Raw genomic sequence first — 12,300 nt, forward strand, 5'->3', positions numbered from 1 at the left:
AGTGGAAAATTGGGTCATACAATTACTGTAATGTGATTGTTCCTTGCCAGTTAATCATGATAATTGCCACCTTTCACATTAGAAATATTCACCTATTTACATTTTTTTTTCATTGGAACCTATTCTCGGCTTTTCTCAGCTGAAAAGGTCTCATCACAGTACGATTTTTACAGGAAGCAACGGCAAAATACAGACATTTTTTTTCAAAATGATCTGTAAGCTCTTCATTTTGAAGGTAATATTGTAAAATGAGTTTGAAAACATATTAAAGATTAAATGTCATATTATCCAGTGTATGCACAACCAACTTCCACATTTGACAAAACCGGTGAAAGCACTTCTTAGAAACCTATAGCAGGGGACCGGGACCGGGACCTATAGGAATTTCAAATGTATAACAGGGATGGACGACGATATATAGCAGGTATTGGGCCACTGATACAGCGAATAGTTGGTGCTACATTCTAAAAACATTTGAGTCAAAAATGACCCAATTTGGGACAAAAATGAACCGATCCACTACTTGGGTCCATTTGACCCAGCTTTCTGTGCAACGCCCAAAAAATAATTGTTTTGTACAAAACACAAAAAAATGGGTCAGTTTGTAAAAAAAAAAAAAAAAAAAATTTTTTGAGAAAGTTGAGTCAAATTTACCCACGTAGAGGATCTATCCCAAACAAATTGCCCAAATTGGGTTACTTTTACTCTTTTTAGAACGTTCCATTTTATGGGGTTGTTTTATGGAAAATATTAATTTTTTGGTAGGTTTTTCATTTTGACCCAACTTTTTGGGTTGAAGAAATAACCCAAAAAGTTGTACCTTTTTCAACCCATTTTTTTTGACCCAACTATTTTTAGAGTGTAGGTACACAAGTAAATGAAATAACGTATACAGTAAAGCAAACCTCAATTGGTTACATCGGGTTGTTTTGCGGGTTATCCATTTAACCCAAAATATTGGATAAAAAAAAAAAGTTTTAGGACTGAAGATACAAGAAAAAAAATATTTTTGTTGTCGAGTTATTTTGTGGGTTATTCGATTTGGTGGCCCAAATTTTTGAGTCAGTTGTGTCAGTCCCTTTTCGACCCAAATGTTTTTAAAGTGTAGCAGTTTGACACAATCAGCGAATCATAATCTGTTTCAGAAAGAGAGATCTTTCTATATTGTACAAGTTTTGGTCATTGTGTTAACTGAAATTGTATTTATTGAAATGACTAGAGGTACTCAAAGAGTGAATACACGCACTGAACTCGGTCTGAAAAACTGAGCACTCTAAAAACAGTTGGGTCAAAAATAACCTAACTATGGGTAAAAAATGGATCGAACCTCTACTTGGGTCAATTTGACCCAACTTTGAGTCAAGAAATGGGTCTTTCATCATAAAACAACTCATAAATATTGGTCAGATCCTTTACTTGGGTCATTTTGTATGAAACAACCTTATGGGTCATACAGAATGACCCTTTTTGGGGGATGTTTATAGAAAACAACTAATTTTGTACAAAAGAACCCGGAAAGCAAAGGAATTTATCGGTCTTTTTTTCCCTTTTTTTTTTTAAATACCCAAATTGGGTTATTTTAGAACCAACAGTTTTTAGAGTGAAGCCACATTTAAATCAAAAAAATGGGTAAAAACTAACCCAATATGGGTCAAAAAGGGACTGACCCATATTAGTCAGACCTAGTTATTGATTTAACTAGTATTGTTATTGGGGTTGTTGTACACATTTTTTTGGGATAGTTTTGTACAAAAAAAAATAATTCATAAAAAAAAAAAACGGAAAGTTACCCATAAACTGGATCGGTTAATTTTTTTTATCCATAATTAGGTTACTTTTGACCCAACTGTTTTTAGTGTGTTATTGACTATCCCTAACATCCACAATGTCTTTTGTCCGTGGCAGCCAGTGAGTTTTGGTGACCTAACAACACTATATTACCATTGTGGCGCAAAATAATGTACAAAAATACTTGATTACTACAAGTACATTGAGCTAAGAGCTTAGTGACGGAACAAATTAAAATGGTAGGTCAAAGAACCACTGTACAAGCAGCCTGCTATTATCTCAAATTTCAATCTGGAAGCATTTAACCAGACCGGCATTGCATTAATTTGTCTCGTAAGGCTAAGGCTACTGTAGATAGTCAAAAGCTCTCAACTGTTGCCTCTCGCTCTCTGGTGTCCATGCACCTCTCATTAAGTGCCCTTTCCTATCTTGTGTTAGGCAGCGAGAAACTCAGCAGTGTCCCTTGTTAACTGAACTATCAGCCTGCCTTTGGTTTCCCCCCCCTCTTCACCACCGCCCGCCCACCTACCACATAATGAAATAATTCACAGACGGAGCAGTCGGCCCCCTCCGTGTGGAGGTTAAGGGGTCTCTCTGCATCAATTAACATTTGGTGGGCTCGGGGAACAAACCCGGCGAAAGACTAATAGGGAAGCGAGTGTGAAATCACCCTGCCCCGGCCGCCGCTGATGCGCACCGGTAAGTGAAAATGAGTTTCAGAAATAGGGCTGAGATGGAGGAGCGAGTGAACAGATTACCATGGATACAGAGGTAGCCTCGGGAATCAATACGAGGTGTTTTCAATGGGACGCTATTGTTTGGATCTCCTCAAAAGAAGCACCGTGTCTAGCTTGGTCTTGTTAAGAGGCTTTAATGACTTTGGCGTTACGACAAAAGCGCTGTGCAATGGCTCGTCTTGTTATTTATCATACATGAAAAATAGACAACGCTCAGGTTTCCTCACCTGGTAGAAGTTCGGCCAGTAGGTGCTGACGGCCAGCTCCACCTGACCCCAGGCCCGAGAGGCCGGGGCGGACACGTTCCATACGGGAGTCCCCATGGGGCTGTTGTTCTCTTTGATGTAGACGTTCAGGTGGCCTGGGTGGCTGTTGTCACGGCCACCGATGTAGTAGTGGAAGATGACGCAGTGGGTGTCGTTCTCCCGCAGCTGGGGGGTCAGCAGTAAGGCCTTCTGTCCGGAGAAGCGTCCAGAGGTGTTGACCATCATGAAGGCTGTACCTGAAATGTGGACGGTAAGGGACCTTAACAACTAGAACCACATTGACGTTTGGTACAACCGCATCTTTTTGGATTTGCGTTATTAGTTAGAGTTTTGTTTTTTTATGGCACCTGTCTGTCAAGCTCATATTTGGTAGGCAATCAGACAAACTCTAGGTTTCTCTTTAAAGGATCACTGAATATGTGCAAAATGACCCCAAAAATGGAAAAAATAGTTTCAAAATAATTCCAGTGGGTTTTGAGACTTTTTGTGGATCTTTTCATGATGAACAAAATATCACGTTCCAAAAGGAAACTAGCTATGCGGCTTTTAAAAAAGGGCAGTCAGTCTCCCACTAGTGTAAACATAACATTCTGATTAATATTGCATTTGTGGAATATAAATTAAGCAGTGAAATCCATTCAATTTTTATCCATCTCACAAGGCGGCCATTTTGCCACTTGCTGTCGACTGAAAATGACATCATAGTACCTAATGGCTCAGGATATGACCAAACATAACTCATCATTTTTCTGGCTGTGGACATGTGACGTTTACAAGCTGACCCTTTGACGTATTTACATAAGCTTGCCAGCAAGCTGAATTCTTGCAGTATTTGTTCACAGAATCAATCTTGTACTGCTCCGGCTGATCCGTTCGCAACCGACTTTTTTAAGGTCGGACCAATCAGGCCTTGTTTAGGGAGGGACATGAAGCTTTGATGAAACCAGGAAGCGCTAAGCCCGGGGGGAACAAACAAACCTAAGATGGACGAATGGACGCAGCTATTAATTCTGTTCTCGCAGAATTACTCACAGTTTTCTTTTTGAAGAACAGCAAGAGGCGCTTCGTGCTTTTTGTTCTCCTACGACGACGACATTCAAATCTGTTGCCGTGATTGGTCAAAACATAAGTTTGGTAGCCGTCCACAAGTTAACACATCGTTCAATCATCTTGAAGTATTGCGCAGAATGTCCCGCCTTTCCAGAGCAAATCACAGTGGAGCAGCCCCAGATTGATATTGTGAAGAACTCACTTGAGCGAATCATATTTATCAATCTGGCTATGGCCAGGTTAGTATTTACACATGTTCGAATGTGCTTGCAAATAAGTTTGAACTTACTTACATAAGTTCGAACGTACTTACAAATACATTTGAACAAATTTGCATATACGTTGAAATATAACTCTTTGACTGCCAAAAACGTTAAATGATGTTTAGTAAAATCCTATGGAGGAGTGCCAAAGACGTTAAAAGACGTTTTTTTCAAAACAGAGGTGAAACTAACCATTTTCTATTGTTGATTACTGAAAAACGGAATAAGGTAGAAACAAACTTTTTTTTCTGATGAAAGATGAGAGTCCAATCTTTCATTTGGTAGTATGTGTGTTTCCATAGTCCAAACACATCATTTTCTGTGGACCTTGAAAGATCAGTCAAAATGCTTAAATCGGCTGGCACCCACGGCATCCCTTTTCTGAAAACGTCTGGCAGTCAAAGAGTTAATTGCCAGTAAAAATGTTTATTCCACAATTGGCAGCTCCACGCTTCCGTTTTTCCCTCATGCAACAATGAAAAGCCCAAATTTACTGTTGCCAAATGGTCTAGTATACATGCACAGTGAAAATCTTGTCACAATCGGACAAAATCTCAAGAAAACTATTGTCTGTCGAAGTGGTTAAAATCACCCTATAATGGGCCACTTTCAAAAAGAAATGGCAGACATCCAAATAATCCCATGTCTTTTCAGATCTGGCTTCTTCAGACTTTTTGTGGGTCTATTCATGAGAGATTGTGCTACTGCTACTATATATATCACTAAAACCCCAAACCAAATTTTGCATCGCCGAGCTCCAGTACTTAGTAAATGAAGTTCAAATTTGGTAGCAGACAAATCTCTAGTACAAATTAGTCTTTGAAGGAGCCCTGTAAATCACCAAAATGACCTTTTCAAACCAAAATGGCAGACTTCTATGTGAATTCAGGCATGCAGGCCTCTTCTCGTGATAGACATTCCTAGAAAATGTTGCTAAGGGAAACTGGCTTCGTGGGGATGTTTTTATGGCGAGTCATCAAACTTTGCTGCCATTATTCTGCCCACACTCAACAATCAAAATCCAAAGTTCTCCCAATTTAACATTGTCAATCTGTCTAGTACTGTACATGTAGCTCAAATGTGGTTGTAATCGGGCCACAGTTCTGAAGAACCCTCGGAAATGTCCAAAATGACCCTAAAATGGCTTCTTCAAGACAAAATGGCAGACTTTTTGCTCGTTCACTCGTGATGTCCAAAACTGCATGCAGCTAAGAGGCTTGGAGGAGGCCAAGAAAAAAATAAGTTGAGCGCTCTCTTGCTGTGACTCCCTTCTACGCCTCCCCTCACTCCAGCTTCGTCGTGTAAACATGACAGAGCCCCCCCTCCACACCAACCGCACCCCACTCCCTCGTTATCTCAAGTCGGAGACAGATGGAATCGTCGAGCGTTACAAGCGCGGCACAACAAGACAAGCGGGGCGCGCTCGACTCATTGACTGAACAAATAGGCTATTGTGAGAGCGCGCCGGGCCGAGGCCGCCGATGCACTCGGCGTTATTCGCCCCCCGTTTTAGCGCCAGCGCAGCCGAGCCTGTCGCTAGATGTTGACTTTAACAACAGAGATTCTAAGCGTTCAGCTCCGCCTCACACAGTGGCAAAAAAAAAAAAAAAAAAGCATGATGACAAAAACGAACGTGTCGTCTTGTCAGTTTGCCAATGTAATACTTCTCACTTGTGTTTTATTGGCACCACACGAGGGGCATTAGTTTAACTTTTAATATCCAACCCAAGCAATAAAAGCTAAATGGGGGCAGGTATTGATTTCCCATCACATCCTCCTGCTCTCTCGCTAAAGGAAAACAGTCCCCACGAATATCTTTCATCTTTAGGCTGGCCTGTTTTGTATTCTTATTCACAGTAATAGTCAGAGAAGTCAATTTATCAAGAGATAAGAGCATTTTCTCATTAAGGCACTCGGTTCTCGGGACGTCTCTGCAGACGTCGGAACCAGCTTTCTGTATTCTGCTGTAATTATGGCTTTAATTTAGAACCGCTACGATAAGATAATCCTTTATTCAGTGAAGTTACTGTCTGTACAATTTATGTTAGAAATGGCCAACAGTTTAAAGATAACACCAACATTTTTAGTCCACATCTATAGTTTATGGTTAAGTAGTGCGCAAACAGAAGGTTTTGAAATATCCAGCCCGAGAAACGAGTTTTATTTGGAAACATGAAAATAATAGTAATGTAGTAGCCCTACTTAACTCATTCACTCCCAGCCCTTTTTATTGGAGCAATAGCAGCCATTTTACTGGATTTTGACTGATGTTGCAAGGCCCACAGAATATTGAGTTATATTGCTATATAAACATGGAAATATACCAAAAGAAAGATTAGACTCTCCTTTTATCAGAAAAAAAGAAGTGTATATCTTTTTCCGTTCTTTCGTTATCAGCGTTAAAATATAGCCAAGTTTTGTCGAAATTCCAATTCGAAATTCCCAAAAAAAAAAGAGTTCATGACATATTGATACGTCATATGTAGTGCTGCACCGAATATTCGGCCACCGAACATTTTCGGCCGAAATTAAATGAAAGCCGAAACAATATGACCAAAATAGGTTGTGGTGACGCGACGCAAAAAAACGCTGCAATCAAGTGTCTGTTTGAATGAAACAGCGAACGCGGGGGTGAGTTTATTTTCTTCTCGCTGTCTTTTCCCCGTGTGAGTTTGCATCGGTTCGTGTACTGCAGTACAGGTGATCCACTCTTTCTCCTGCAGCGCCTTCCCTTTTCAATAACTTTTTATTTATTTATTTTATAAGAGCCTCTCGAACGCTTCCACTTTTTCACTGGCATCTCGGTGGCTGTGCTAAATACTTTAGCTAATGCTAGCACTGTTGCTATCAACAGTTTTAAACACGGAAACACTTACCGCTATCTCCGGGTGGCGGCAGACCTGTACAGCACGCTGTGTGTGACTTTGCAGTCCGTTACCGAATCAGATTAGCTTGTGCGAACAAATGTATTTATTTATTTTTAAACGTTGGCACGGAACCACCTAAGGTCACGAGCTGTGGGTCGTGACCGAAAGAACAAGATCCCGGATACAAGCGGCCGAAATGAGTTTCCTCCGCAGGGTAGAGATAGGGTGAGAAGCTCGGTCATCCGGGAGGGACTCAGCGTCGAGCCGCTATTCCTCCACGTTAAGAGGAACCAGTTGAGGTGGCTCGGGCATCTGGTTCGGATGCCTCCTGGACGCCTCCCTGGGGAGGTGTTCCAGGCATGTCCTACCGGCGGGAGGCCCCGGGGACGACCCAGGACACGCTGGAGAGACTACGTCTCTCAGCTGGCCTGGGAACGCCTTGGGATCCCGTCGGAGGAGCTGGCTGAAGTGGCTGGGGAGAGGGAAGTCTGGGCTTCCCTGTTAAAGCTGCTGCCCCCGCGACCCGACCCCGGATAAGCGGAATTGAAGACGGAACGGAACGGAACGTTGGCACGGAATTAATTGGCTGGCTTCTTGGTTTTGTCATAGCTGCATATCATGCCCCAAACACAATGTCGCTCTGTGATTGGTCCGAACCACTGATCGGTGGAAATCATCGGGCTCGGTAAAAGATGTATTATCGGGAGTTTGTTCATTTACAAATACCGCGAGAATTTATCTTGCAGAGCAAGGTTACACCTCTGTCTGTCGGTCCTAAAATAGTGGTGATGGAAGCGCGGTTATAATAAAATGGCGGTCTGACAATTACAGTTTGTTTCAGCTTGAAAAAATGGCGGACTGACAATGACGGAAGAGTGCCCAGGGCGCTGATGAATGACAGGCCAGCAAAATTTTGTAAATTGCCCGCTTCTGCCATTTTAGAAAGGCACTCCATATGCTGGGGGTGTCACACCATTTTTACCGTCCGTCATTGGGGGACAGCTTCATTCTTTTTACAAGACTTGATGGAGCTTGGGGACCTGGAATTTGGTTTGGCAAATACCCAGAAGAGCACAAGAGCCACTGGGGACCACAGTTATAGACTTGATGCCCTTTAGCATGGCATCACATTTTCTGGGGGCATCACATTTTCTGGGGGCATCACATCACTTGTATGGTCCCTTTTTGGTCGGAAATTTTGGGTAATTACCAGAAGAGCAGAACAACTAGGAACCATAATAATAGAAATTCGAGAGACATACATTACATTACTCAATATATGATGAAGAAAATGGGACTCTCAGACTCCGACAGACTCAGACACTTATGTTCATGCTTTATGGTTATGTACTCCGGTTATGTATTTCTGGACTAAAGTCTTAGAAAAACTTTCCGCTATTTTGGACTGTAGGATACCTTTATCTCCAAACTTGTGTTTGCTAGGTGACCTAACAACAACAGACTTACCACATAAACAATTTCAATCTACACTTGTAGCCCTTACTATCGCTAAAAAAACAATTCTTGTTAACTGGAAAAATAAACAAACTCTGAATATCGACCAATGGTCTAACCTCCTCATAAATCACATTTTAATGGAAAAAATATCTGCCTCAAATAAAAACCAAATATCAAAATTTATAGAAACATGGTCTACGTATATAGAATTTTTTAACCTAATTCCGGTTACTTAATTCTGTCTGTTAGCGAGAGCCACTACATCGTGATAACTTACATTGATGTTTCTGCATTTGGCAATTTATTATTATATTATATTATTAGTATGGGATTTTTTTTCTTCAGTAAAACTCAACTTTTGCTGTAGGTGTCCCATCACTTGTTTCAAGCGTGGGGACCTGGAAGTTGGTTGGTTGAAGTTGGTGCGGAGTCACTCAAGACTGCAGTTATGGGAATTCGAGATCCGCCAATTTTTATCACGCACGTGTCCTGTAGCACAAAGCCCCCTTTGCTGGGGGCCATCACGTCACTCGTGCTGCCCCCCTCATGTTGTTATCTCTCCTTGGGGTTCTGAATGTAAAATTTAATTACCTCAAAAACTATTAAAGGATCATTATTCTTCTCTTCAGCGGATGCTCCATTTTAATGGGAATAAATAAATCGTGCTACTCAAGAATGTACCTTCTGCGCTTTGGGGCCGTTTCCGTGGCAACCGAACAAACCACAGGATGCAACACACCAGAGATGACCCAGAGCGAGCTATTTTATTTTTTTTTTCGGGTGTTTGATGAATAAGTTATGTAACAGGAGCACCTCGACTCGGGAGAGACGAAGAAGGTTGGGAAGTACGGCCATCTGGTATCACGAAGGTTGGATCTGGAGGCTAGCTAAGCATTTTGAGCCAAAGACGCCGACACCGTAAGTGCTCCTAATGAGCGAGTCCGCCCTAATTACGCTGGCTCCGTTGAGGCTCATTGTTGTCATTCGCGTTCACTTTGCCTCTGATTAAAGCGTTATTATTTCTAATGCAGGAAGCGGAGCTCCAACGAGGGTTGACTTTGAGGCGTTTCAGGTGTCGCGTGACGTGTGACGGCGGCTGATGTTTCGTTAATAATCCTCGGCCATCTGCCACGAGGCGAGGCCGTCAACACCTCTGGACGACTTGATGAATTGTTGAGTTGCGGCTCGCCTTGCAATGTCGAAGCTCCGCGCGGACACTTTTGCACAGCAGCAAAGCACCTTTTGTTTGGTAATTAGGGAGGGAAATCACAGGCGCACATCCCCTTCGCGAGCAGTTTTTAATTGCCCTCTTAATGAATAAATAATAACACACAATAGGTGGACATATTATGGAAATTTTACTTTTTAATTGTGTGCATACAACTAGTTGGGTCTGCTTACCCATCACGTATGAAATTAAACATGTCACCCAAGTAAATATTTTCCAATTACAGTCAACCCCAAAACATTTTTGGGACAATAATATGCTCTATGCAGCTCTACTAGTCTTAGTCTGGTATTCTGGTTAATACTGCGTTAGTGGAATATGAGTTAAGCAGCAAAATCCAGCCGTTTTCATCCATTTTAGGGGGCGGCCATTTTGCCACTTGCTGTCAAGTGAAAATGACATCACAGGTGCTTAGGTCTCAGGTAACAACCAATCACAGCTGAGCTTCAGAAAACAGGTGAGCTGTGATTGGTCGTTGCCTGAGCCCTGAGCAACTTTGATGTCATCTTCAGTCAGCAAGTGGAAAAATGGAGATAGATACAAATGGCTGGATTTTGCTGCATAACTAATATTCCACAAATGTAATAATAATCAGAATGTCAAGTTTAGACTAGTGAGGTCGCATATAACATTATTGTCACGAAATGTTTAATGTTGACTTCCTTAAAAATTTTACAGTGGAAGAGTGGGTAACACTTCCGGCTCAAATTTCTGAGGTGTGGGGTTTGAATCTCGGCTCAGGCCCGCCTGTGTAGGCATGGGTATGAATAAGGATTGGCTGTCGACCCATCTAGGGTGTAGGATAGGCTCCAGATCACCCACCACCCTTTTGATGGATGGTTTAATTAGACAGTGGTGGCTTCTTATAAGCAGCATCTACTTGTAGTCTGGAGTCAGAAGATTGGTTTCTAGCTGTTTAAAAAAATGTCGGTAGAGGAGTCAGAAAAGTTTTTAAGTTGGCAAAACCAAAGCGCCATTGGGGCCACCAAACTGGGCTACCACGACAGGTCCACTACCCAGACAAAGTCGCATTTGAAATGTAGCCAAAGTTCAAATTGTGATTTTTGTCGGCAATGCAAATTAGCTTTCCGAGACCCAAACTGCTTGATTGTTGTTGTTTTTTTACATTTCTCAGTAAATTTTGCAATATAGATGTACAGTATCCCTACTTAAAACAAAATATTTGACTCCAGTCCTCATTCATCAAACTGTATCATATGCAAACAAATGCATACCAATATTGATATTTTTATTAGAGTTAACAATTTTGATGCTTCTGCACTAATATTGTATCAACCTAAACACATCACCAGCAATATTTCATTTCACAACCATTAATACTGATTGATATTTAACACATGTATTGATGCTATGCCAAACAAAACAATACAATGATAATGCATAACGATATTACATCAGGACAGAAACGGGTACAAAAAGCTAAAAAAAATGACCAATCAATTATTGGGATGAGATTAATCCACAACGAATTCCATACAATCGACAAAATTCATAACACAACGCTGATCTATGAACCAAATCAAAAATCCTCACTCGTCACATTTCAAAGACCCACAATTTCCCTTCAGTTTCTCATATTCACGTGTGAAGAGCGGCAACATTAACGTCACTCTCATCTGGAGCAGGGACACTTCATTTTCTAATCTAATTCATTTTTCATAGCCCCGCTGTGTGTTCTGCGCCTCGTCATTGTAATGGAAGGTGAAGGTGGCCTACATTTGTAATAATAAAAAATCTAAGGGTCCGAGTAGCAGAGTGAGGCAGCCTTGAGAGCGTTCTCTATTTTTAATTGATCTTCATCACGCCACCATTAAAAAAGGCAAAAAAATACACCCGCGGTGCATTAGCACAGCGTTAACAAAGTGTCATTATCTTTTGCTCGTGTGATTTTGCTGGCTAATTAGCTGTTGGTGGTTGTGGCGGGTGTGCGTGGTCATGGGGGCGGAAGACTGAATGGCAATCTGTGACAATGGCGAAGGTGCTAATTAATTAATAATTATTTATTTTATTTTTTTTTTAGTCACCCATCACTTGGTTGCTAATTTACTGTCACAAATGATACACTTTAATTTAATACAGTATATTGCAGTGCACATCTCTGCCAAGGCTGAACAATTCAAATTTAGTTTGGCGGTACATTGCTTTGGCACCATCTTGATGCCAAAGCACGATGTTGAAGTGAGGGGGTGGAGCTTCATTTAGTCAGGCCATAACCCTGTCTAATAGAAAAGTAGTGCTTATCTTGTATTATCTGTAGAGAATTATAAACCTTCTGATGGGTATTTACTCGCGGATTTCTGCTCTTCACAGCAGGGCTCGGTCCAGAACACTGTATACTATCAACACCCATCCAATTACGGTCATTTTTCATTTAACTTACTAATAACAAGAATTTTAAATGGGACCAAAAAGGAAAAAAAACATTCTTTGTTCTGCCGTTGTCCAGTAGGGATGGGTACCGAAGACCGTACTTTTTGTGGTGTGGACCAATTTGGGTCGGTACTACAGAGCACCGATTCACGTAAAATCAAACTGTGCCATGTTGATTTTCCATGGCGCACTTCAACGCAACATTATATGTACCCGGCGCACTAACGTCACCAACTCACGCAGGAAAGAGAT

At 41.4% G+C, this 12,300-nt stretch overlaps 1 protein-coding gene across 5 annotated transcripts in view; it reads right to left on the minus strand.

The window, feature by feature from the left end:
* The window catches only part of LOC144042751 (receptor-type tyrosine-protein phosphatase mu), a 245,438-nt gene that overhangs the window by 162,799 nt on the left and 70,339 nt on the right, over positions 1-12,300 (minus strand). For all 5 annotated transcript variants that reach the window (XM_077555675.1, XM_077555673.1, XM_077555680.1 and 2 more), the window contains exon 3: positions 2,753-3,027. In XM_077555675.1, coding sequence (XP_077411801.1) covers positions 2,753-3,027 — 275 coding nt within the window. The remainder of the gene's footprint in view (positions 1-2,752; positions 3,028-12,300) is intronic.

This window comes from Vanacampus margaritifer, chromosome 2 (assembly GCF_051991255.1).
Source record: "Vanacampus margaritifer isolate UIUO_Vmar chromosome 2, RoL_Vmar_1.0, whole genome shotgun sequence".
NCBI lineage: Eukaryota > Metazoa > Chordata > Actinopteri > Syngnathiformes > Syngnathidae > Vanacampus > Vanacampus margaritifer.